Genomic DNA, 27384 nt, shown 5'->3' with positions numbered 1-27384 from the left:
TTTTAAGAAACATCATAGCTGTATGTCTGGAATTGAATTCTTTACTTCTAAATCAAACTTCTTTTACATTTTAAGAGACGACCATATAACTCACAGACAGTAACATAAGTCACCACTGCCCTCCAGATGATAAACAGAAAATAAGCTTGTCCTAATATCCATCACTAACAGTTACAGTGGAAGCTAAATGTGACCTGAATCTAAAGACATGAATCTCCTTCAAGGACAAGTTTTATGAGGGAGAAAGAGAGAGGCAGAGGAGTGTCACAAGTCTAGCAGGTTCATGTTTTTCATTTTTCAGAAAGTTAGATTACACCCAAATGAAGTTACTGAAAAAAATGTCAAGGTTGCAAAGACAAGCACTCAAATTAGGAGAAGTCGGATTAAGTTTGCCCATGCATCCTTATTTCAACTTCCTTGTGTGTTTATAGTAACACAATCTTCAGTTACACAGTTTGGTTTTGTTTGTTTATTTTGGTTTGGGTTTTTTGTCTCGGATTGTTTTGTCACCCCAGCAACAATACCCCTGCCTCAGTCAGTGCACAGGATGGACGACACACTGGAGATGAAGGGTTGTACAGAGAGCAGGCTGTTTATGCCTTGTTTGCTGCAGCCTTAGGGAGGGGTGTAGTAAGGCAGCAACAGCTTGGGAAGGAGAGGAGGAAACACTGTGTTGTGTTTAATGACACTGGACATTGCTCTGGAAAACCAGAACCTATTTGACACATCTATCAGCACACAGAACTTTGTGAAACAAGTTTTTACAGATGATCGTGATACATTTTACTCATTTCTGGACACCTAAAATGTGCTTGACTCACAGAAATAATTAACATTCACAGCACAACTAAAACTATGATTAATCCAGTCATAGAATTCAGTGTTTTGAAGTAACACCTACTCAAAATCAGGCCCTAGGCTTCTCAAACAGAATGCTCAAAATTAGTTAATAGCTTTGAATACAGAAAAACTTCAAGCTATAATAAAACTCCAAGCAAGAGATGAAAAAGCTGCACATTACCCCCATTTTATAAATAGGGATATGAGGAACAATTAAGGTCTATAAATGACTAAAATTCAATGACAGCACCATACAAGAATCCCACAAGGAAGTTCATTCATTATTCAGTGCAGGGTTTGTATGGTGTGCAAGAGTAAGGAATGGGGCCACACACTGAATGATGAGGATAAAAAGAAATATTGAATAGCTACCCATTCGGTGAGCACCGTCCATCTTGTGCACTGAATGAGGTAGTCCTGTGGAAAAAATAGTATGATGGTGTAATTAAAGACCATTCCACAATGCACACCCGTGTACAGCACATGGGTAAACTTAATTCTGCCATTCCCTAATTTTTGAGTGCTTGACTTAGCAACCTTGTTCTGTTAACATGCTTTTTACATAACAGTATTTAACAGACATTTTAAAATTGTGTCAGTAACTGGCATTAACAGGTTGTTCTTCCACATTTCTTAATACATATCAATGACAAGTAGTATTTCTAATTGAAGCTATTAACATATTCTACAGCACTTCAAAATTATTAAATACCATTTCTCATAAATTTTACTAGTGATATAAAGGGGATACTAGTGATACAAAGGTAGAAAAATATGTTTTTCATCTCAAAATTAACATGTGAATGTCAAAAGGTTTTACAGTCAATTTAAACAGCTTAGTGCTCTTAACTACTGAATTCTTTAAAAATTCTCATAAAACTTTATGAGAGTAATAAAAATGTTGTCTTAGCACCTTTGAAAGGCCAGGGCACATTTTAGGTGCTAATTTTTAATATACCCATATATGAAGAATGCAGCCTTTATTTCATATTTTCTTGAAAATGCATGAAAATATTATTTTCAAATTATTTTCATTATATTGTTGAGCTCACCCTCTTCCTCTTTTGTTTCCTTGTTGCTGGTTGGAAAGCATACAGACACACAAGCATGCAGGATATTACGGTTTCCATCACATCTGTGGCCAAGGAACGTCTGCAGCATCTGTGGATTCTGATCCAAGACAACTGCTTGCTCAAGATTCATCAGGTATTGTCTGCAAGCCTCATAGTCACATCGAAGAATGTGCTGCATCAATGTTTGTTTCTATATTCAAAAGAATAAAATATTTCAGAAATGTGAAGCACAAAAGGTAGATATAAGCTCCATAAATACTTCTAATTTTCTTCTAATTTTGAAATTAATAGGAAGGTCTCATCTTCAGCACTGGCTGGAAGTTAGTGCAGGAGCTGTTCAGAATATTCATCATCTCAATTATAGCACTGTTAAAAACAGAGTTGTGTGCATTCAGGCACAGAGAAGCAAAAGGAACGGAGCAGCAGATGCCATCAGGCTCACAAAAGCATTCCTTTGGCTTCACACTTGGATTCTTAAGATAGATTACTTCCATTTCATAGCTCCATGTAACGTGGGAAAAGTGATACAACTGAAAAAGCTTAAGGATGTACACAAATGAGTTCTAACCTAGTTCTTTTTAAACATATGATTTATGTGCTGAGAAGTGAATGATTAAAAGCTGTTGAAGGTCTGGGAAGTTCACCCCATATATAACCAGTTTTTCCATAATGATGGAATACTACTGCACTGTGAAATCCATCTCAGTCTAACAGGTACACAGTACCTCCGGGTGGCAGCAGAACACACGGCAGAGCTAACAAACTACTGACAAGATTTTACAAGTATCACATATAAATTCACAGCAGAACTACTCATACAACATCACTGATGAGGACAGAACTCCACAGGTGTTTCAAGTGAAAAAACCTTCACTTTCCTCTCCTAGCTTCCTAGTATATGCTCCAAATAGATAATTTTAAAATAATAGAAAAAAAATAAAGAAGTATTGCATTCTCAAGGATCCAACCAAAACAAGTTGTTGGATCTCTGAGAAAAACTGTGCACCCATGACACAAATTAAACTGCATGGTGTTAGCAGATATAAAAAGGTAACAATTTCAAAATCAATGCCTAAAAAAACCCTACTAATTAAAAGCCTGATAGAGAAGTCATGCATCCCCCCACAAAAGGGTCTTTCACTTTACTTGGCAATTTTGTTGGTGTTTTTGTGTTTCTAAGAGAATCTTCAGTTGAAATTAGCTTCTTTCAAACAGTGAAAACATAAATCAGTATCTAAACATGAATCTGCTTTTAAGCATAACTTTATAATAACAAGAGGAAAAAAAAGCATATAATTCCGTAGTAGAGAAAATATTTTACCTCAACAGCCATAATGATAATAGCAGCTTTCTTTTTGATGGTCGAGTTAGCAGGAAGATTTGTTAAGGAATGAACACCCATTCCAAGACTACTAATAGGTGGAAGATCAAGCCAGTCAGGGTCTCGTATCCCACCCATACAATCTTTTGCCATTGGATAGATTGTACCATTTCCATCTCTAAGAATAATAGGCGATTCCTACATTTGGGGAAAAAGGTTTCATTATTAAGTCCACACAATTTATAAATATTATCCTTCCCAAAAAATCCAGTTCTTGACTGACAACAATTACAACAGTTTACCAAAGATTCTCATTTATGTCATTAACTCCTATCATTGGAAGTAGTGCAACATAAAATAGGAAATTCTCTTTTGCAAATGCCTGAAATGTGTTTAACATAATAAATATTACTAGAACTATCTTCCTTCTGATAATCATTTATTGATTAACATTACCAGTGAAACAAATAGTAACTATACTTGTAGCTTACTTAAATGCTCCAAGTTGAATATATTGAAATTAAACATTCAAATTCAATTATTTTGCAAAAACTGTTTCTTTCAATTATCCTAAACAAAGTATACCACATTTGTGGAAGAGTTGCACAAAACCTCAATCATTTTTAGGGAATCTGTACTTTCAGTCAATTACAGATTAATTTTTTTTATTTGTTAATATTTCCATTTATTCTCAAGAGTGGATTTGTATCTGACCCAGCTCCAAAATATAGCTAGATCACATTCCAAAATGCAGCTAGATAACAAGTTGATACTAATCCAAGAACCATTCTGTCACCTTTTTTCTCCCCTTTTTTACATTCAAGGTAGAGTTTAATAAGATGTGCTTAGGTAAGTTGTTTGCTATTGCCCTTATGCCATCAAAATATTAAAGGCAGCAGAAAGTTTTTCATAACCTGTTTGAAAAACTATTTCTTTGCCATATTTCGGAGAAGCCTTACAGAAGGCTGTACCATCTCATTCAAATATGACAGATGTGCAGCGAGGTTAAATGATTGAGACACAAAACCACAAACCTGTCCAGCTGTAAAAATAGCAACACTTCTCTCATTCTGACCCAGGAATGCAATGCTGCTAGTAGGGAAATTATTTTCCTGTTCAGCCTTTCCTGTGGCAAGGTCAAATATGCAGTATCGAACCCAGTTCCCAGTTTTCAGAACAGCATGCACTCCTTCAAAAACACATGAAGAAAAAAGTTAATGTTTTAAGGATGGCATATAGTAAAAGAACTCCCAACTAAAGCACTTTCAAGAAAGTACTAATATCAATGGAAGCACCTGTTTATGTCACTTTGAAAGCAGGTGTTTTTCACTTGGATGAGAGACAGGTAATAAAGGAACCAACAGATCTGGACTAACGGGGTAAATCCTACTTACCTTTTGAATCTACATTTACTGCTAGGATCTCTGTTTTTTCAGGAATACACAGCTTTTTGGGTGTTCTTTGAAAACAGTCAGGAACTTTTGGAGTTCCACCAGTTTTCACAACCTGAAAACAGATGTAAAATTTTAAGCTGCAATTAAGCACACACAGTGCTGACACTTGTAAATACTGATTGTTTCCTCCATGTTTCACAAACACATACCTGCAGTTCATCTATCCTGAGCAGCCTACAGTCTTGGAGGAGAGAAGAGGGATCAGGATCGGAGTTAGAACTGCTCTGACAGTTTGCATTATTGGAGGTGCCTGGAAATTTCACAGCAACATATGCACCATCCACTTTTAGCACCTACAGGCAGAACACAATAGAGTTTTACCAAAAGGCTGAACAGAATCTGATTTGCTTCAAAATAAACCACACATTTTTCAGGGAGAGGAAAAAATTTGCAATATCCAGTGATAAAACCGTATAGCTCTTGGTCATTGGACTTGTCATTTTGCTAAAATAACCAAAATTTGAAAAACTTGGATTTCCTAATGACTTCATAAGCATCCTGACTCATATCCAAGGTCCCTCCGTTTCAGCATCCTACATCCAAGAGAAGCCAACATCAACTGACTAGAGAAGCTCCTACTGGTACTCCCCTGGTCTCTTTCCAACTTCCACCTCCTGGAGGACGACTTCATGTTTAATGGCCTGGATAGACCTTTCTCTTATTGATTTGTGCAATCACTTCTGGAAATAAACATTATTCTTGTGGCAGTGAATTCCAAACATTAGCCAACAATTCAACAACAACAAAGTCTACATTGAGTCTCCTTCTTCAAGTGCCCATTAGATCTTATATTACAAGATAAAGGAAAACGACTTTTTTTTTGAAAATTTGAAAATTGAAAATTTTTTGTCCTCTTTCCTCAACAGGACTGTACACAGTGGGAAAAAAGACTTCTTAGTTTACCAGTCTAGCATCTGTTCTGTACACTCAATGATCAAGTTCTTCACTCAGTCCCTTAGGAATGAAGGATTCACACAAGTGTATCCAGATGTTCTTCATGTGTGTGCGTGTGTGTCTGCCCTCTGGCCCCCCAAGGAAACAGGAGCTATTCAACTCTACACTGACACAGGCATTTCCAAGACTGTAAGCCTCTATAAAGAGTTGCTGCCATGCATATCTAATCATGTCAAAACAGGCTTCCTTGATACAGGAACTTCTTGTGCTATCACCAAACAGCAATGCCCTTTGAATTTCCAGCTGAGACCATCGTTTTCCCAAAACAAAAACAAAGCTAAGCCAGAAGGGGGTGGGGAAAGAAGAGACAATGTTTTAATTATGAGCAGAAATAAGAACTCTGTATGCTCTCAGTCTTGATCAAAACTAGATATAAGCAACCATCAGTCTTTAATAAGCCCTAATTTCTCAACTGTTTCTACACAGAAAGTGCTTAACAAACAAAACTCTAGATGTAACCAACTTATCTAAAAGGTCTCCAACAATAAAAAGCATGTCTCAAATTTTCAAGATACTGTATGTAAGAAAAATCTATGTTTTCTACCAATTTTTCTAGCTAAGTGCAGCCTATCAAGTGCACTAGAGAAAATGATATATTGACAACCTTAAAGCATTAGCAGATTTTTTTGTGACAAAGATTACTGTGGACAGAGTTACAGCAGCTGCTCCCTACATGCTGAAACTTCACTCTGGAAGCAGAATTACAAGTTCCAGTAGTAGAGCATCACTGACAGCTGTATGAATACTACCCAAAAATTTCAAAATTCAGACCTAGTCAAAAGATTCACAAACATTAACCATCATCTGGACTATACAAAGGCAGAATTCTATTGAGATTGGTAAGACAACCCTCTAGAAGAAAACTGTGGTTTAGTAAAAACAGTTTATTCCATGTACATTAAGATGTTTCTAAGATAATCAGACTAACTTATAGGCCTGTAATTGCATGCCAATGGTTCAATCAGAGCTTCTAGTCCAACATGTAGAATCTTTTTCTTTTTTAAAATGACCAAATGTTGCTCCAAGAACTCTATAAATTTGGGCTGCTTTCTGATGGAAGCATACCTTAAGAAAAGATACAATTCCCCAATCTTTAACATATCTCCATAATTAAAAAGTTTTTACTGCATGCTTTCTAGCTGCTCATAGTGTTACCAACTACATAATTTCTCACTTATAGCACTTTTGATGTCTTCAGAGAAATGAGGACAGTTTTGAAGCGCTGGAACTCTTACGGCCTCCACATGACAAATATTTTTTCTTTCCCATTCACCAGGAAAATCATGTATCTTTAAAAACTGGAAAATATGCTTATTAAGATTTTGCTAAGAAGATAATCACCTCTTCAAACCTAAAATCAGTTTAGGTAAAGTTACTACTACAGCTGTTGGTTGTTATACAGAAGGAAAATAAAACTATCTCCTGATGTAGTAGTGAGCAATGAGCTTGAGTGAAGCATTTGATAGCAACTGGATATAGAAAGCTCCAAAGCAAAGATGTGGCATAATGAGCCAGCACCAAACAAGATAAATATGCAACGTAAACATTCCTCTTTAATTGAATTTACGTAAGTCTGAGATAATTTTAGAACTCATTAAAAAATAAAATGCAAAAACTGAAAGGATTGAGATGCTTTAGCTTACACAAGTAATGTACTGCTGATACTGCTAATGCAGAAGTTTCACCAATTAGAAACAAGCATTTTACATAACTACATACACAGTATGTGCCTTACTAGGACTTAATTAAGAGAATGAATTGAATGAAAAAAGCAAGCAACAAAACGGAAAACTAAAGATTTTTTTCTGAAAAGCAGAATACCTTTTTAGTGCATTTTCAGCAACAAGATAACAACACCTGGTCTTTTTAATAGAATAAAAAAATTATTTGAGAAACTAAAAGATGAACACAGTTGTTAACTCCTTTATCTTTACTATCAATCCACTTCCACAGTCCCTAACACCAGAATGCCACTGGAAATCATTGAATCTTTCCCTCTCCAAAATCACCACATTCTTCCTCAAAACACAGCAGGAGAAGACCAGGGAAAATAAATTTTTAACTTCCTATCCAATCTTCTTTTTGAAATGGAAGAAATTTTAACATCACAGAAAAGGCTTCTATCGCCACCCCAAAGGCAGAACGAAATATTTCTTCACCTTCAAAGAAATACTGACACAATTTTAAAAAATACTTAACTTTGAAAGATTACAAACAGATTCATAATAGGGAGTGGGTAACTGTTCTAGGGCAAGATCCAGTCTGATCTCTTTCAATTTATCCTTCTCACTGGAAGGCTTCAATCTCAGACAGGAATCAAAGGGAAAAAACAAAATCAAGTGACTGACTGAAAAAATGCAATACAAAGTAAGAACAAACTACTAAATCCAAATTTATGTTTTACAAAATTCCTAGGAGCTGATAGGCTTTCTGGGTGTAGGAACTGCAAAATTGGTAATACACAGGATTCTCACCTGGTTGAGGATAACTTTGATGACCAGAAGCAGTTTGGGGAGGCCTTGGACACTGCCAATGGAAAGCCTCAGACCAAATCGAACCGCAGCTGCCAAAGAAGAAAAAAGCAGCTCCAACCCAGGTTCCCCATCCCTCTGTTCTAGCAGTGGTTTCAGACACCATTTAAGCCATTTCAGAAGAACAGATCCAGAAGCTAATGTGGTGAAGTAGAATATCCCAAAGTGCATGGGATCAACAGAAAAAAGCTTTCATTCCTCTGATGCTAGTGAGCAGTAACAAAGGCTTATTTCAGCCCATATCTTTTCTCAACAACACTAAAGAACACTCCATCAGACTTCTCACCAGTGCAGACAAGAGATAGGACAAGTGCCAGGCTATTTCATTCCATCAGTCTTTTATCAGGTAGATAATCCTGGAATGATTATCTCTCCCATCTAGTGATGGATGTGGAGGAATAAAGACTTAATTTCATTCCAAGCCATGAAGGATTTAAATTGAAATGAGACTGGAAGGTAATAAATTCCAAGGAGCAAGGAGATGACTAACTACAAGAGAGAATCTAGCAGACATGCATTCTTAATCTCTTTCAACACCACCTCAGTGTAAAGACTTTGCACTCTCATCAGACTCTTTGGGCATTCACTGCTTTGGCATCATATGAAATCCCCACTTACAAAGCAGTGTGTAAAATGCAGATTGCACAATCTACTGGTATCAGAAGCATCACAAACACTCATCTTGGATCTCAGCACTCAGGGGAGAGCTGCTACATTACCAACGAAGTGCCCAGAGAGACAGGGGCACTTTAGAAGTCAGCATCTTCTACCTGCCCATCGTTCTACAGAACACAGCAAGGGTCATGGAAGGATTTTAAACAGACATTTTTTAGAGACATCATGAAGCTGCTGCATACATCCAAAAGCATGGGAACATAAAATTTCTAGAAACAAAACCATTTCAGGAACACAGGCTGTACATCAGTAAATCTGAACCCCTTCCTTTCCTACCTCTAAATTCCAACTCCTGAAGACTAAGTGAAAATTTTTCTTTTTGTGTAAAACAAAGAATTATCTAAATCATTTTAAAAGACAGCAAACATTTTGACAGAAGCTCATGGCTACCACACATTATTCGTTTTATTTTAAAGAATATAAATGTTTAAAGTTTCAGATGCTCTTGCAGGTAAAAGGACAAAAATAATTGCTTTATTCCTCTTACTCCTTCAAATCTGAATCATTACACACAGCAAGATTTTTGGCCTCAGAAATCAATTCATTTAGTGCAATGGACTTCATACTGTGCTCAAAAAATATCCACCAAATTACCAGTGTGTATTCTCAAGTATTCAAATGCTCCATGACCACGTATTTTACTGGATGACACTTTGAGAGAAGCTAAGTGCTGCTCCACTGACACCACAATTTGTAACATCAAGTTCTTAAAACTCAACGTTGTTTCAAAGCCTTTCCAATTTTCTGAAACACCAAGGCTAACATGTTCCCAGGTTACACTGCAATAGTATATTCTCGTGCAAGATGCTCATACCACTCAAGCCTCCCATAACAAAACATCAAAGATCTGACCTTTCAGATTGTCAGTCAGTAAAGAGAAGACCATGGAAGACCAGATTAATGTGTATCTATAAAAGGGTAGAACTTCTTAACTCATGAAGTCCTAAGAGCCCAAACCCATCTAACCATGTTTTTGCAGTCTGAACCTCTGTACACACACATTAAAAAATTACTTATGGATACAATAGTCAGATTATTCAGAATTCAAATCCTCTTTGTGTATAATTCAGCTCACAACAAGCTCAATTACAAATATTACTGTTCCATAATTAACAACATTACTCTGGAGTCTGTAGGAGAAAACTGCCACGGGTAACACTTCTGCAGACTGAGGTGCCTCTGGTTTTCCTTCTTACAATCACACAGCTGATCCAAATTACAAACAGAACATGTAACAAGGCTCAAACTTGTTAATTGCCTTGTAATAAACTGCATTTCTGACTTTAACCTGGACACCACCAGGCAAAAAACAGCATTGATTTTGTCTGCTGGATTCTACCTAAGCTCTAAAGATTAAGTATTACAAAACCGCAAAAGGAAAAACATGAGTGGCAGTATACAACACTGGAAAAGGACAGCATGCTTTATAAAGGAAAAGAAGCATTTTTGCCATAAATGACTGATCTAGAAGAGACTCAGCACCACTGAACTCTTTTCAGAAGACATGCCACATAATGATTTTAGCACTCCAGTGAAAATGTAAACATAAAAATTCAAGCTCTTTTATACTGATCATAGCAGTTCTTGATGCAATGCACAGACACCTCTGCAACTGTATACAGAAACAGTGGAACAGTCTCTGTATTGAAAATCTTGGGATCTAAAACAAGAAGGACAGATAAGGACAAGAGGGATTTTCCCAAAGATGGTGTCAGAGGAAAACAATGGATTCAGCAACTACATCTCAAAATCTTATTTTGAGAAACTGAAGTGTTACAATGAGCTAAGTTGCTCCATATTCCCTTCTGCAGAAATGACCTAAACTTGATAATGAAAATTCATTGTGAGCCTGCTCCTTTCAAAGATACTGCTAAAGGCAAACCTTATACTGCCACACAAGTAAATCCATTAGGAATGCAAGTAAAATAACTCTTACTAACTTCAGCTGCCTTCTGTTGGACAGTTATTGATCCTCTTCTGATAACATTTTTTTAAATCTTTTATGAATCAAGTAGAAAGCAACCCAATCTTTTCCTTTTGAGGAAAACCTTATCAGTTTTCTCATTGCTTTTATTTTTGAAAAGCATACCAGAGAACTGTCTAGAGGACCTAATCCCTCCTAACATCACACAACAGTGCCAAAGAAGAAAAGGGAGTATTTTCCTCTACATGGCTCTTGAGTCAGAGCAAAGGTTTATTACAGAAAAAATGAAAACATTACAAGGATTAAACAAAGGGATTTTCTGGAGTAATCAATCAAATAACTTTTTAATCATATTAATGAAGTGTGTAATTTCTAACAAAAATATTTATGTTCTTTGCTTGTGAGAACATGAGATTCACCCAAATCTTCTACCTATTTGTGTGCAAAAGTCAGTTATAACAACTGGAACCCTTCACAATCTCACTGGATATGTGGGAGTTATTGCTCAAGACAACAAAATAGTATTTTGGATAAAACCACATCTGGTTTTTGTAATATTGTAGTTCAAGTTAAAATACCAAAATTTTTTATGATTTATCATGTTTTACTCACAACACACCCACTCTATTATTATCATTATGCTATGGACAAATATAAACACAGCTAAAATCATACTCATCAGAAACATTCTCAAGCATCCCTGAAAGTATGATTTTTTTAAACAGTTAGCTTATTTAAAAGAAAAACCCTTTCTTCCCCCCTCCCCAAAAACAGTGGGGCAGTGTATTTTAGATTTTAGACAAACCTTGCCAACAGGAACATTTTTAACATCTTCCACAAATACAACTTCCCTCAGAGACCACTGTTCTTCATTCACTTTCTCCTCCTCTTTTGGGGCAGGAGTAGATCGTCGTCGCTCTGAGACAGAAAAGTTAGCACCAAAAAGAAAGACTTGACATACTTCATCAAAGCATCAAAATGCATTTTTCAGTAAACACCAAACCTTTCCCCAAAAAGATTATCAGCAGTCAAATACAGAAATTAACAAGAGGTTAACATGAATACAACTTTAAGAGTCAGAGCTACCTAACAAATGTATCATGTCACTTTCATGTTTTTCTATGGATTTGGAAACTAATAAAGCCTATATGATAAGTGAAGCAATTTTAAAGATATTTAAGAAAAGTAAGAGAATACAGTATTTTTTAAAATTTTAAATAATACAGTAACTAGAATACAAAAAATTAAAACACAAGGAACAAGCTCTGTTTTGGCAGGGCTTACATACTCATGCTGTAAGTGAAATGGCTGACTCTGAGAACATTCAGCCACCCCTGCTACACTGCTTTGTACCAATCTTACAAAAAGTCTGCTTGCCTACCACATATGGATTACTTGGTAAACTTCTAGAAGAACAGCAAATGAGGCAGAAAATAGCTATTTGGGCTAATGGCAACTGCAGTACAGTTAGATTTGCTGCAGACTTTATCTGGACAGCAACTGTAGAACACTCATAATCAAATCTAAATACATAACATGGCTAAATTAACACTGACAAGAACCTTTAATCTTCCAAGTTGAGTATATAGTGTAATTAATACTATCAACATATTTAAAGTAAGAAGCAGAGAACTTCTAAGCTAATTGCACAGTTAATTCCAAACACTAGATCAAAAGCCCAAGCAAAGTTGTAGTCAGTGGAAAATTACAGCTGAATGAACTGCAAAAGAAATCAATAGTAGAAGACTTCTAATAAAATAAGTGAGTACTGCAGATCTGAGCAGATGAGATTCTCAGTCACTGCACAAGGCCATTTGAGTCATTAGGTCAATGCTGCTTAAAACTGCAGCCTGTGAACAATCAGAAGAATAAGCCGTAGAGAGAAGATTTCTTCAAATGATGGCATTGTAATTACATTTTATCTATTTATGTGTTGAAATTGAGAGAAAAAAATGCTTAAAGGAGTCCAGTTGCACAAATTTGGATGTAGCCCTTCAGGTTTTTAAGCACAACTTGTACTATGAAACTTCCCTGACTGCTTTTGTATGTTAGTAAAGAATGTCTCCTTTTAGACATTTTCTGTTATAGATACAAACTACTGTTTTCTGCACTGACTTTCAACTACAAGGCAAGCTGTTCAACAGCAGCTTAATCTTTAAAGAAGTTTTCCAAAACAAGTTCAACTTCCTGGCTGCAAAGAAACTCATTATCACATTGCAACTAAAAATAAATTTATCTTTAGAACTTCCTCTTGATCACCTCTTGAAGGATACTTTTGATTCTGAGAACTGTTACGCTTGCACAAACACACCTCACATCAAGGAGTCACTGCTTATACATTTATTTAACACTGACAATTCACAGATTATTCGAAGTCTATTAGAAAAGCCTTCACCTACACTACAGTACAGACTGAAACACCAAAGGATTCTGAAATTAGGATAGAATCACTGTAGAATTGCCTTTTATGGAAACTTCTTATCTGCATAATTATTTAAGTTTATTCTGAGCTACACATTACTTACTATATGGCATTGATGCACTGCTTGCTATTGAAGATGCATCACTACAAGTGGAAGCTGGGGATGGTGGAGGACCCATTTCAGTTTTCACTGGTTCCTGTTTGCTTTCAGGTCTAGAATAAAAGTTAGTACTCAGAAATGAAGGAAGAAAAAAGTGAAATTTTTTCTGTGACAATGGACAAAGCACCAGTGTATCCCAGCATTGTTCCTTTAACAACACTTTAAAGAAGTAACTCCACACTTGCAAACAACCATCCTAACCAACAAGGCTATAAACCTTGAAGCTGGGGATGGTACAATACTGCTTAATAAGGGCTTAGCTTTTTAACATTAACTGAGCAAAGACACACTATTACAGAAAATAAACATGATGAGCTTCATTTGAGCTTTTTTATTAGCTTTATACAGTAACCTGAAACTCTGGAGCTGCTAAACATTCTCAAGCTTTACTTGAAATTGTTTAAATCTGCTTTATGAAACATTTAAATGGCATTGTCAACCCAAAAGATTTTTTTTTTTTTCAAGCTATGGAGGGGCTGAAAGAGATCTGTTTAATCTCATGAAGAGCCAGGAAACAGCTGGTTCCATTTTCAGCTATTAAAATATAAAATCTTGGAAACCTTATGAAACACTGTAGGGAGGCCTTCATTTAATAGTCCTCCTGCATTTCACATGTACTTCGTGCTTTCACAGAAGTGAGACACCTTTCCTGCAGTGAACCTTTCTGTACATCTAGCCAAGTTTACAAGAAACCTAATACCTCATAAAGATCACAAAATTTTCAAAATTACAGAAGTTTGACCCTCCTTTTCCATTATTGCTCCCCAGTTCAGGAGAGTACCACATGAACAAGCTGTGTGTACATGCAGATGGTCTCCACACTTACTTGGCCTCAGTAGTTTTGCTGGCCTTCTCCATGTTTTTCAAGCTCTCAGGGGACCGAAGCTGAAATCGACAGCTGTCATTCATGTTCCAAACAGATTCCATTAGCACACCAACTTTAGGAATTCCAGCACTGATTGAAAAAGCAACTGCTCCAGCATGATAGAGAGGGTTATTTCTTAAACACACCTAGAGACAGAAATATTTATTTCTATGAGAAAAATTAATTCTACTGAGGGAAATCATATGTACTTTATTCTCTTGGTGGCATATGCAGTAGTCAAAATAGAAAACTTATGGAATCAGGTGAAGAGGAAAGTCAGCATTATGTATGAAAAAAGAAGCTGTTGTGAAATTCACAGCTGAAAGCAACAGCTTTAGCATTGAAACTGTTTAACGTACAATATTTAGATGCTCAACTACAAAAGGAACAATTAATCCAATAACAGAGACTCATCACAGTGTCAATTAGAATGGCTCTGCAATCAAAAGAAATGTGCTCCCTGGGAAAGGGCTGCTTTGTCTCATATTAGTTCTAGTACTTATCAAAAAAAATCCTCTGTATCAGTTATTAGCCTTTTTGGTAAAGGCTTCAAAGCAAAGGTCTATCACACTGCATAAATAAATCAAACCCAGATATTAATACTGTAGGCATTTAAATGCCTCATCATTTACAAAGCCTTTTGTTCTACGGGGAATTGTATTTCTATACTTTCTCTCAAAATACAGTATCAGTAGGTAAGTTAAAATAGAAGTACTTTGCATGAGTACATCTTGTTCTTCTGTGCAGCAAGAGTCATACTTGTAGAACAGCAACAATACTAACAGGACACAGCCATTTACAGGCATGTAATTCAAACATACTATTTTTATTTCCCATTTTTGCTATCACTTTTGTGCATAACTTTTTGTGCTAATTACTTTTGTTTTTTTAAGAGCACATTGTAAGCTCAGCATATAGCATGGTGGAAGTGCCACTGGTGACAGCTGTACTTGCCTGGGTTCCAACAGTTATGTTTGGCATAGAGGAGATACCAGCACTAGACTTCGGCTTTTTATTTTTCGCTCTGGCCTTTTCTAGCATTTTCTTCCTTTGGCTGAAAGGAACTACACCCCTGTGGAAAAATGCATGTTATTTTAAAAAGTCTGTGAAAGAAAAGCTTTGTTCAGAACTTTGAACAGTTTATTTCTTCTGCTTAATGTAACCATGAGCAAACATTCAAGTGTGTGTGTGCCACCTTCTCCAAAATCTCAAAGCACTGCAGAAATGTCATCTTTTTCCATATGTACCCCAACTTTCCAAATTCACCTCAACTACCCCAATTTATACAGAGGAGGAGGAAGAGGCAGAGCACATGACTTATTTCATTGTCAAATGGCTTTCCTTCCAGTCTGAAGTGCTGCAAAACCTCTGTCACAAGTGGTATACTCCAGTCACAGCTTTCAACATGCAGTTTGTCTCTCTGAACTTGAGGATATCTTTCCCACAAATAGTGATAATTTCCAGAATTTGCAACCTCTGGGGAACATGATTTTTTGAAAAGCCTCACTTTCTCTCTGGGCACATGGCTGAAGGTGTCTGGGGCTCTTACAACTTCCACTGCAAGAGGGGGGGAAACCCATTTCTTTTGTGATTGGATCCGCTTGGTTTAGCTGAAAATCATGCCTGCATACACAGCTAAGCTTATTATATAATAAGCTTATATGATAATAATGCTTATTATTTTGATACTTCATGTTTCAGTCAGTGGCTTATGCAGTTAGAAGCTTTGATTCAAGAAGCTCCTCCATGTTAGGTAAAATGTAAAAAGCATCAGTCCTGTGAAACAGTGGAAATTGAAGTCCTGCCTCATGTACGACAGATCACTGTAACTCAGGGTATCAATAGTAACAGAAGCTTCTGTCTGTATCAATCTGGTAACATAAAATCACCATGGTTGACATTCAACCAGAAAAAGACATATTACATCATAAACTGCTTCCAAAGATTGCATGTAAACACTAATAAGTATTATTGTACTTTGCACAGATTATTCCAGTAAATATGGAAGGTTCTAATAGCCAACTATCTAATGCTACCGCTTAGCAGTATCTCTACAAGGAGTAATTAAAGTGTGCCATGTCAGCCATGAAATAATGAAAGAGCCAAGAACCAGAAGTTTACAAGTATAGCTTCAAGTCTACTTAAATATTTTCCAGAGTTAATAGAATTTAATGAGAAAGCTGTTTCATACAATTAATTTTCAATGCTCTCATTTCCAGCTCATCACTGAGTATTGAGCTCATCCATGCCTCAAAGCCACTTGAACTTTAGGCATGATACATAATGCAATGACTCCTGACACACTGAAAAATAATGCATGCTGACAATGCATTAGTATTACTCAATTAATTCTCTTAAATTAGAAACTCATTTCAGAGCCCTTTGGAAGTATTATTTTTGAGGGTTCATTTTCTGCTTTGTTTTGTCTGTGGTTTTTTGGTGTAAGTTCTTAATCATGAAGCTATTCGTTAAAATGTTTTAACTAACATTTCATATTTTATGTCTGAAAGGGTTATATTTTAACAACAAACTCCAGAGGGAGCATTTGCTGTTATTTCCCCCTTCTTTAAGATTTAGACCACAAACTAATAGACCAAATCTTCTAACAGAGCCAGACAGAGGAACATCAACCTCATATGTGGGTACGTTTGTTCCATATTTATAATCTGAATGACCCAAAAGGCATAGAGATTATTCTCTGATCCTGTGTAGTACTGATACATCTGAATGCTAAAGCACTTACACGCATCTCCTAAAAGAATGACCTTATTCTGTTAAAGATGTTATAATTGGAAGCTTTAGGCATTAAAAAAGAGAATAAATATATTTTATAAAGGGAACCAAAGATCAACAATGGTGGTTCAGCAGTTTTGCAATGCTTCTCAGAGCCAGAGACATGAAGACATCCAGAGCATGTGTACTGTTGTACACAACCACAGTATTTACTTACCACCAATACAAGTTGTTCTCTAGCTGAGCACACGTGTAAAGAGCACAACAATGTAAAGAAACAATCCTTTCTCCCTGAAGCTCTGAGTATGTCTGTGCAGTGTGTTCTAATTTAGAGGCTACGGAGCTTAAAGTTTCATCTACCCATGTAGCAACCTAAGGGAGAGGGAAAGAAAGGAACAGAGAAGGTAAAGGGGGGGGAAAAAAAAGAAAAAGAAAAGTTGCACATCAGTTGCATCTTTAATGTAATATTTACTGGGTTTGGAATGGGGGGAAAAATGTATCACAAAACAAAGAAACAATTATACGCGTCAGAAATTTATCCCCTACCATCTTTCTTTCCCCAGAAGAGAGCTTTTCAGATTAGTTTTCCCCTCTCTTTCCAGTCCTCAACCTTAACAAAAAAGGCTGAAAACAAAGGAGAAACCTGTCGAAGTATATGGATGTGTTGGTGTCTTTACCAAATCGATTTCAAGTTCACTCTAACTGGGCTGAAAAGCATATTTAGCTAACTTACTTTACATCACTGAAAGCTTCAATGTCCTTAGTTTTTCTACTAAATCTCTACAGAACATTAACAAGCTTCTCTATTCTCAAACCAGAGTCAGTTTCTACCGTAAGAGCAAAAAGTCAAGTGCTTCATATCATCAGGCAACCTTTTCACTGTTTCAGCTCTAAATCTGATAGATATCTTTCTTTAAAACTTTTTGAATTTCATGGGGAGGAAAGGAAAGGAATGACTAAATGAATTGAGTACTTTCTAGTGCAGATGAAGCTGAAGAAACAACTTCTCTACAATATACTGCAAGCAATTGAAAAAACCCAGCTTTGTCAAATTCAGCAACCAGCAAACATTTCATACCTTGTTATTTTCCGTGGCAACAGTTGCTCTAATACTATTTGCAGAAAGGAGCACAATCTTTTCATTGGTTAACCCCAAGAACATAGCTCGTGGATGATGTAGTGAAGGATTCTTTAGAAACAAAAAAGTATTTTAGATATTCAAAGCATATAAATAATTCTGAAGGGGAATATTTAAAGCTATACAGTACCTGTGCATTTCTGTAAGGCTCTGATTCACTCCATTTCCACTGATAGAGTTCTCCTTTACTGCTAACAGCCACGAGCTCAGAATATAGAGCTCCAATAGAAATAAACTTTGTTCCATCCTACAAACACAGAAATACAAAATCTAAGACAATGATATTATAAATACATCTATAAATGCAAAAAAATGAACTTGGAATTGGTTTTTTTTCAGAGCACCCATGAATGCTGAACCTGAAAATAAAGATATATCCAGACTGTCTCAAGATCATCATGCCCCCTCACACCAAACATCATTGTTTCTGATGAAGTGAGGGAATAAAGAAAGATATTATTTCCAAGACCTTTATCAATAGCATATACATGGCAATTAACTTGGACAGTTTATTAAGAGCTTATATGGTGCTTTAAGAATACAACACAGCCCATAAAATTAGAGATGAGAAGATCTCTTGACTTGCAACATTGAAAAAAAAAATTCTGCTTGAAATTCTGGCTGTTTGAAATTAACAAAAATGCAACATAATTCCACTATTCCATTACTAAGTATAGTCAGGAAAGTATTTTCCAAGCTACCCAAGAAATCAATTATCAAATTCACTGCTTTGTCAATTAACTCTTATCTTTCACTTCTGAAAGTAAGTAACTGCAAACAACATCAAGTTTTTAAAAAATCAGTGTGCTATATCTCAATAATGCATCATGATAATCTGACATGCTGGGAAAGTTTCTAATTATTGGTTATTCGTCTCGCCCTTTTCTCCTTTTTAACATTTTATCAAAACTCACCTGGTATCTTTCTACTATTTACATGGCATCAGTTCGTTCATTTGCTTCATCCTATACCTACAGGGACCTCAGTGGTCTGATTTCCTCCCTGTTAGATTGGGTTTTGTATCAATGCAACTATACAATGTTACAACCTCACCTCTGCAAATTCCTGTTCTTCCTTGCATTGAAACAGATCTCAAGCGACAGAGAATTGGAGTGATTTCACAAAACATTAAATTCTGTTTACTGAGAAACATTTGTAAAGTTTCACTGCTCCTCAGCAAGTGCAGCTATAGGATAAACATGTTCTTTCTGAAGTTCCTTACTACTAATAACTCAAATTTTTCTTCCACTTACAGCTTCACAAAAAATTTTTAAAAAACCCAACTTAAACTAGCATAAAATCAAATGCTGTCTTCTACAGCTACAGATGAGAAAGATGATATCTGGTCTTCTCTGCAGTGGTTATCTCCCCAGATCAGTATGTTTAACTGACTCTCAGATTACAATTCACCACATTTAAGTACTTCAGCCATGTGAGGGGAAACTGAACTCAGCTATTTAAAAAGTCCCACTATCCAGTACATTTACCTGTCCTCTAAATTAGCAGACTTTTCACCACAGAAGTTTAAAAGTGGAAACACTTTTAGTTTTGAAAGTCTGGATTTACACTATTTTTTTACTGTTTTCATGCCCAGAAGTGCACATTCCAAAAGGTGTGAATGTGTCCTTGAGTGACAAAGGATTCATTCAGTACAGCTCTTACCAAATGCTCACCAGTATTTCTGGGAAAAAGAAAAGCAGCAGGAGGAAAGGACAGAAGCAATCACAAGCAATTTTCTTTTATACCCTGATAAGAGTCTCTAGAATTGGTTAAATCATTAGAGAACTACTTTGTTCTGGAGGGCATCTACCAACATAGCAAAGAAGTAACACAACTACTAATCCACATTATGATTATTAATACATGCCATGGCATAAACATTGTACATTCTGAGAAAGAACTGTCATCAGAACCTACTGTAGTCTAATGAGATGCATTAGACTTCATCAGCATAGATGAATCTTCAGAAGTTAGCTGGCCTAATGCCTCACAGTTAAGTATGGAAGGCAATTAATTTTTGCTCCAAGACACTCTCATTTTGACTTTTCATCTTGCTAACAGATCTTTTAAAAACAAAACACCTTTGTACCAGAAGCTGAATACTAGAGAGACCTGCCAATCAAATTTTTTCATTCCCTTCCATCAAAATACTAGCAGTTGTGACCTAAGTGCTTCAGGATCAATGCTGCATTCACCTCCAGAGGGCCATTCAACCAACTGCCCAAAGATGCACAAACAACACAACAGCTCTGTTTCTGTAAACCTGAGACTCGTGTTCAACAACAAATTCTGATTTCAGGCCAGTGAAATCAACATACATGAAGATGATGCAGACTACTGGCAAAATCTCAGTATCTCAAGCAGAATGCACCTACTTGAAAAAACTAAGGGCTTGGTTTGCACCTAAATTACAGTCAAGCAAGAAAAGAAAGACCAGCCATACTTGCCTTTACTACACTACCCACACATGTGGCACAAGGCTGATACAGTGCAAATGCAGACTGGCAGTACCACAGTGTAACAAATATTCTGATATTTGAAATATCAGAAGAATGTACTCACTGGTTTGGATTCCTGAGCAGTTGATGATGTTTATTTGGTGGAGAAAATGCAGTACCTGAGCAACATGTCTATACACTGTCAGTCTCAGATTGCTGGTGAAACTGATGCACTTGGGAGCACTATCAGCTTTCTGAAAGTTTCACCCATGCCTCCCAGGTTGGTACTTCACCTCCCGCAAACAAAAGTTAACCACCCTCATCACAGCCTTCTACAGAGTTCTGTCCCAAATGCTAAAGGTCCAAATAATGAAAAACAAAGGAAAAATATTTGCAAACATGACTGGTTCTTTTGTAGTGGTTTCTCGTGTGCTTTCACTTGCCCCCTACTTTACTGTCTTTTCCAGTAACCTTTCCAGACCCCCTTCCTATTTTCCAAAGTGGAAGAGACATCTGAACTGACCTCTCTGCTAAACCATCTCTCCCAGGACTTTCTTCTTCAAGAATTTCTGTTGGAAAATGCTACCAACAAAAATTCATACTGGATTTACAGCAGGAGAAGACACAGAACCACTTCTTATGAATGTTCAGATGGAAGAAATGATGCAAAATTAAATTACTTTTGAATAAAAATGGAAGGCCTTTCCAGTTAGACACCTTGATTTAGCTGGAAGCCCAGAAGCTGGGGTTTATATGAGTGCATATGCAAACAGGTAAGTGGGAAGCAGTTTAGTATAAAGTGCACAGGAATACAGTTAGATATCACAGCAAAACAAACAAAAAACCCCTACTAGTAATAACGGCCATAGTAACGTTACCAAAACAAAGATGATGAGTCAGTATTCCAAATCTAAACTACATTTATTCATTGATGTTAAATTCCTGGAATGTCTCTCTCCCAAGCTAGATTTTCTCATTCTGAGCTAGGGGGACGAAAGCTGCCAATTTTCACTGACAGAGAAGTTCAATGTTACTAGATAAAAAAAACAAAACTAAACCAAACCAACAACAAACCCAAAACAAACAAAGGAAAAACACTTTAGACATAAAAGATCTGGTAGAGAGCAACTACTACACAAACATTCTTTTTAGGTCTCTTAGTTTCTCAGTCTGAATGCCCAGAAGAAGACAATTGCATCTGAAGTCTTGCTGCTGTTAGCAGAAATAAGCCTCTATATTCACCTCTGTTTTCAAGCTTTCTATCTAGATTTAGTCTGAAATGAACAGAGACACAGAGAAAGAAAGTGTGACAGATCAAAAAAGCAACCTCACAGATCCCATGGACAGACAGAAATGGGAACACTAGAGCAAGTCAATAAAATTTGGTCTACTAAACATAGATGATCACTTCCATTCTTAGGAAGCTCTTTGGTTTGGGTTTTATTTTATTTAGGCTTTTAAAAACTCATCTCCCCAAACATTTAGGTAGTTCACAAAGACAATGACCACAGATATTCAACTGTTGGTACATATAGCTGGTGTTTCTACTACTTTTATCTCCTGCAGTTATTACTTCTTGCCTTGAAAATGGAATTAAGGTTATAAAGAAAAACAGCTAATCAAAGCCAAAGGACTTTGAAGGAGCAACCAAGTTATTGATCAACTCAAAACACAACTGCAAGTAAATGTAAATTTTTACTACTGTAGTTTAAAAGCCCAATCCACTCAAACTGAAAGTATCTCTAGGAATAATAATGCTTACAAAAAACATTTCTTTGATGAAGCATAGTTTAGATTGTTTCATGAGTTCCCTACTGCCAATGCTTTGAGCACCCAAATAAATGTAAGAAAGAAACAGAAAACCCTAAGCCTTATGATCTACAGCAGTATCTTGAAAATACACAGAGAAGAAAATTAAAACAGTAGTAACAGAAGGGCAGCTATAAGGGTGTCAATAATTATGTGTAATTTAACCGTGTGCATAATAAGGAATATGCTTTATTACATTATCTCACAAAACTAAAAAGTCATCATCAAAAAGGCAACTCACAGTATTTATTCAGAAAAAAAAATAAACAGATCAATTGCTCAGCATGCAAATAATAGATTAAAGAATTCCATACCTTATCTGGCCACCACTGCAAGTCTTCTCCTAAAGAAACAGGACTTTGTACAGGTGTATTCTTCTTGTCCAGGTTTGGTTCCCCTTCCTTACTTGTTGAGCCTCTTTCATTATCAAATGAGGCTCCATCAAGCCACCTTCGTTCACGCAAACGTAAAACGGACTCACGTTCACGCAACAGCTCAGAGTCTCTCTCTAAGGGAAGAAGGAGAACTGGTATGCAATTGGGTCACACCAGTGGGATAAAAGTAAGCCACTCTCTAGTAAAGACCCTTCAGGATGCAACTAACAGCAGTTTAATCTACTCACACAGATCAAAAATATAGTCCTGACATGCAACAGTCAACATATTAACTCTTTCAAGAATATATACTTTAGAATCACTAAACATAAAATAAGCTAGAAATAAAGGCTTACAGTTTTTTGCACTATGAAAATGCTAGAGAAATTTCACTTACATCATAAGAGGCCAAATACATTTAACATTTCTATTTAGTTTTCTAGTACAATATGCAGTTTTGCAGTTTTATCAATGTAGTTACATTAACAGAAGAATCTTAAGTCTATACAGTCTGCCAGATTTTATGCAAACCAAAAAAGAGTTATTTATTAGAGAGTTTCACAGCAACTTTCCCAGAAAAAACAGTAATTTGAAAAGGTTAAAGAAAGAAAGCATTAAAAAAAGCTCTCATACATATTTGATAATCCAACCCCTTTCGTTTAAAGCAATATTCTATAGGACTGGATTTAATAAATTAAAGTGTATCTGCTTTGAGTAGATTAAATGAAAACTTTTCAAGAGTCAGACAAGTTTTTAAAAGGATCCTGACAGAAAAATGTTCTTACCAAAATGCTTCCCCTCCAACTAGCCTATAAACTTTCTAAAGCCAGTACTCTGCAGTTCGCTCATGCAGAAATTTTTTTTTTAAATCAGGTAATCAAGCTAACTTTCCACAAGTTTCAACTTTCAACTACACATGGAAAACAAGGACTATGAAAATCACGGTAACATCTTATACAGAACAACCTTTTATATAGAATAACCTTAGGAAAGGAAAAAAAAGGAGGAATTTAGAAGGAGTTATGTCAGATGCTGAATATTCGCACATGCACATAAATGTATTTAACCTATGAAGTACCTCACTTATGCTCACAAAAATCAACTGGAACTACATATACTGATGAGATGATGCATTATTATCTCATAGTTTCAATGGATTACACCAAGTCTTGGGTCTTTTGCTGTATTAGACAAATGGGAAAGTTTTTACATGAGCCAAACACGACAGCCTGTCTTACAGATCTATTTCATATAAGTACTGTACTTACTTTCTAGCAAACATCACACTGGCCCTTGACTAATAATTTTGTAACAGGAACTTACATATTCAGCAATTAATATATTTAAACATGTTCATGAAAGGCAACAAAACTGTACTAAATAAACAATCACATCAGAGGCTGGATTAACAGTTTGGAAATACTCTAGGTATTTCTGGCAACACCCTCAAAAAGATAAGAAATTGCTGCATGGTCTGCTATAAATTTTTCAAATGTATAATGCTTGAAAGAAAAAATGCCCTAACACTGCTCAAGGAGCTTTTTTTATCACCTGCCAATAGTTCTCCTTATCCAACTATAAAAATCCTTCAAAAAAGTAAAATTTAGATTTCTTCTCCCTCCTTGTTATCTAAAGTTCCTCATTCCATAAAGGTGACTTCTGTAATGGAACAACTAAGGAAACATGAAGAACAGCGTACAAAGAGCAACCCAAAAGAAAGAAAGAAAGAAGAAGAAGAAGAGGAAGAAGAAGAAGAAGAAAAAAAGAAAGTATTAAGAATGCTGCATGTCATCGATTATTACTAATTTTTGAACCAAATTATATATTTATATGGCAATCTATGTTAGTAGGTACATACACTACAGTTTAAAATAAACTTGACATGCAATAATTTTATAACACCTTGCAATGATCAACAATTATATTTGTAATATATGACTACCAACGTTCTTGCAGAACTTACCTGCTAACAGTCAGAATTCATAAAAATTTTGATGAGCAGCAATCTACTTGCCTACTCTATATTTGACAACATAGCACAGTCTACTTTCACATTAAATCAGCATCTAAACCACCAGTGTGTACTATCACTAGCTTTTCCCACAGCAAACTACATATTACAAAGAAAAAAGGTGCAAAATTACCTCTGGATGAGCCTAGCCTGGAAAGTGATGAGCGCCGAAAGGATGGATAACCAAAGTAACTAATATCTTCTGAAAACATAGCATCAGCATCAATAATGACACTTGGGTGAGCAGAATGTATGTCAGCATCCAGAAGAGACATAAGATCCTCTATAAGAGGAGACAAGGATCTTAAGTGAATAATCAGCTACTTAAAACATCAGCTAGAGAGACCATCAACTAAACAAATATCAAAACAAAAAAAAAAAAAATCCTATCTATTAATTGAATTTCTGCTCTTCAGATTCACCAGTGCAAACTCATGTGCCTCCTATGCAACGACATTTACAATCAAGCTTGGTGAACTAGTGAACAAAACCAGCTTCCCTGCAAGAACTGCTCTGTCACTTACCTAACTACATTTCCCAAACAAGACTTTCCCAAAACATATTGTTCTGTATCCCAGAAATTCAAACTTTTGACTGTCACTTGAAAGAACTAAAGGCACTAGAGTAAGATGGAGACATATACACACATGTGCACACACACTCATGCATGCGATGCAGAACTCCCAGGATGACCTAGAATGGAGGGAGGACAGAGCTGACAGAGAAAGGCAGCTTTCACACAGCCACGTCTTTGATGCCAAAGACTGCACCTTTCCCCATGCAATGTTGCTTTCAGAGAATGATGTACTCATTTAATTCACAAGCCAGCAACTTGCAGCTCTCAATAAAAATCTTTAAATGGGAGCTACACGAACAACAACAGTTATCTGGGAAAAGCACAATGTTTTAATACCATGCAGTTTAAAAAGAAGACCTAACCAAACATAAAGGTTGAACTTAAATACTCTGAGTACCCTCGCTTCTGTGTTGGAAAACTTGAGTTTCCCTGGAGTAACGATCATCATTAAAATGCAAAACAATCTCCTTCCAGTAACTAACCTAAAGCTTCTATCCACACACAAAAGAGGCTACTGGAAATTCACGTGACTTATTGAAGGCCAGCAATATGGACTGTCAAGACAAGTGAACCTGACCACCATCTTACCACAAAAGGTCAGTCCCTACTTCCCTCCTTTATCCCTGTGGCGGGCACCTCCCTGGGACAAGGATGGATTTCTAAATCTAACTAGTGCATTCACCTGGCTTGAAACACAAGTTCACTAGGTTTAGAAGTAAGGTGGGGATGGATCTTCAGACTGACTTAATGGAGTAATCAGAGCCCCAAATGTGGAGCTTCACCACATGCTGCAAAGCTGACCAGACCCTACTGCTTCCTGTCAAAGGAAATAGTTCTGCCCTTCCCAAACCTTCAAGCAAATCTGACTTTAAAAAAACAAAAAAAAAAAAAAAACCCCAAAAAAAAAAAAAAATCAGGCTCCCCAAATTAGGTTCTACTATCCCACACAGGCCCAAAAATCTCATCCCCAAGCAAGGGAATGGCAGGACAGTGCCTTCTGGCAGCAAGACAACCTCATCAGCTTAAACCACCGACAAATCCCATGTGAGGCTATACACAGACTCCCTTCAGGAACCCTGGCAGCAGCACAATTCCTGCACATCCAGTTCTCAGCCTCTATCTCATAGGCATAAAAGGAAACAGTGGCTAGAAAACAAGCATTCTTGACAGCAGAATCTGATTATAATGGGTCTTTTTCTCAGTGTCTGGAATGAAATGGAGGGAGGAACCCAAAGTAGAGGGTATCAAAAAACTGAAAGGAGCCAGAAGTCTGCTCTTAGAGATGGTATTAATTCACTTAAGACTTTCACATGCTTGCACATCAGAATATTCATCCTTGTATTTCTAAACCCTCATCTACAGGAAATGTAACACATACCACCAAATGTCCACAGAAAAACAGCACTGCAAACCAGTGAGCACAGTGGGTTTAAGGCAAGACCTGCATAAATGCTTTTTGCATTAATTAAGTAATCCACTCAAGTGTAGGCTGTGCTTCTAAAAGCACACCATTTGGGACTCCATAGTTCACACAGTACACTTTAGGAAGTCATCCATGACAGGCTGCTTGGAGATCTTAGAAAGAAAATTCACATTTGGCAAACAGGCTTTATCTAAAACAGTTCAGATCACTCAGAGTACCCCTACCCTGCCTGCTACTGGCTTTTCACAATTATAAAGCTGCAGTACACCTTACCTTCAGTGTCAACTTGTAAGTAACAGACTTTCAGAGCTGGGAACACAGATGAGATTCTGTTGTATTTCCCAATATTGACATATTGCTCCCTCCTCCCACAACCATCTTTTCCTAGGTAAGCTCCAACCCCTCCATACTCTAGCAACTAGTTCTGATTATCTTCTGGTCAGTGTCCAGGAAAAAAAACTGCAATGAACTTTGATCTCTTTCTAGGAACCAAATTGCCCAGTACAGAAAAGAACTTTCTGCCCTCATTCAAAACAGACAACACTGGATTTTTTTAAGGTAAGCTATGTGAGAAATCCTCTCGACAGAAAACACACACTAACTTGTAACACACACATACACACACACCTTCCACCAGGTCAGGCATCTTGAGTTTAGCTGTG

General features: G+C 36.6%; 1 protein-coding gene across 1 annotated transcript in view; it reads right to left on the bottom strand.

The window, feature by feature from the left end:
• The window catches only part of UBR5 (ubiquitin protein ligase E3 component n-recognin 5), an 85074-nt gene that overhangs the window by 29031 nt on the left and 28659 nt on the right, over nt 1-27384 (bottom strand). The window contains exons 8-21 of the mRNA XM_054648191.2: nt 24856-25005; nt 22652-22863; nt 18221-18337; nt 18031-18141; nt 17170-17324; nt 15174-15291; nt 14181-14365; nt 13298-13407; nt 11578-11690; nt 4838-4981; nt 4629-4740; nt 4269-4423; nt 3235-3432; nt 1893-2103 (exon numbers count right to left, since the gene is read on the bottom strand). Of these exons, the coding sequence (XP_054504166.1) occupies nt 1893-2103; nt 3235-3432; nt 4269-4423; nt 4629-4740; nt 4838-4981; nt 11578-11690; nt 13298-13407; nt 14181-14365; nt 15174-15291; nt 17170-17324; nt 18031-18141; nt 18221-18337; nt 22652-22863; nt 24856-25005 (2091 nt within the window). The remainder of the gene's footprint in view (nt 1-1892; nt 2104-3234; nt 3433-4268; nt 4424-4628; nt 4741-4837; nt 4982-11577; nt 11691-13297; nt 13408-14180; nt 14366-15173; nt 15292-17169; nt 17325-18030; nt 18142-18220; nt 18338-22651; nt 22864-24855; nt 25006-27384) is intronic.

The sequence above is a fragment of the Agelaius phoeniceus genome, chromosome 1 (genome assembly GCF_051311805.1).
Source record: "Agelaius phoeniceus isolate bAgePho1 chromosome 1, bAgePho1.hap1, whole genome shotgun sequence".
Taxonomy (NCBI): domain Eukaryota; kingdom Metazoa; phylum Chordata; class Aves; order Passeriformes; family Icteridae; genus Agelaius; species Agelaius phoeniceus.
The sequence above is the reverse complement of the archived record's forward strand: the minus strand, read 5'-3'. Positions and strand labels throughout refer to the sequence as shown.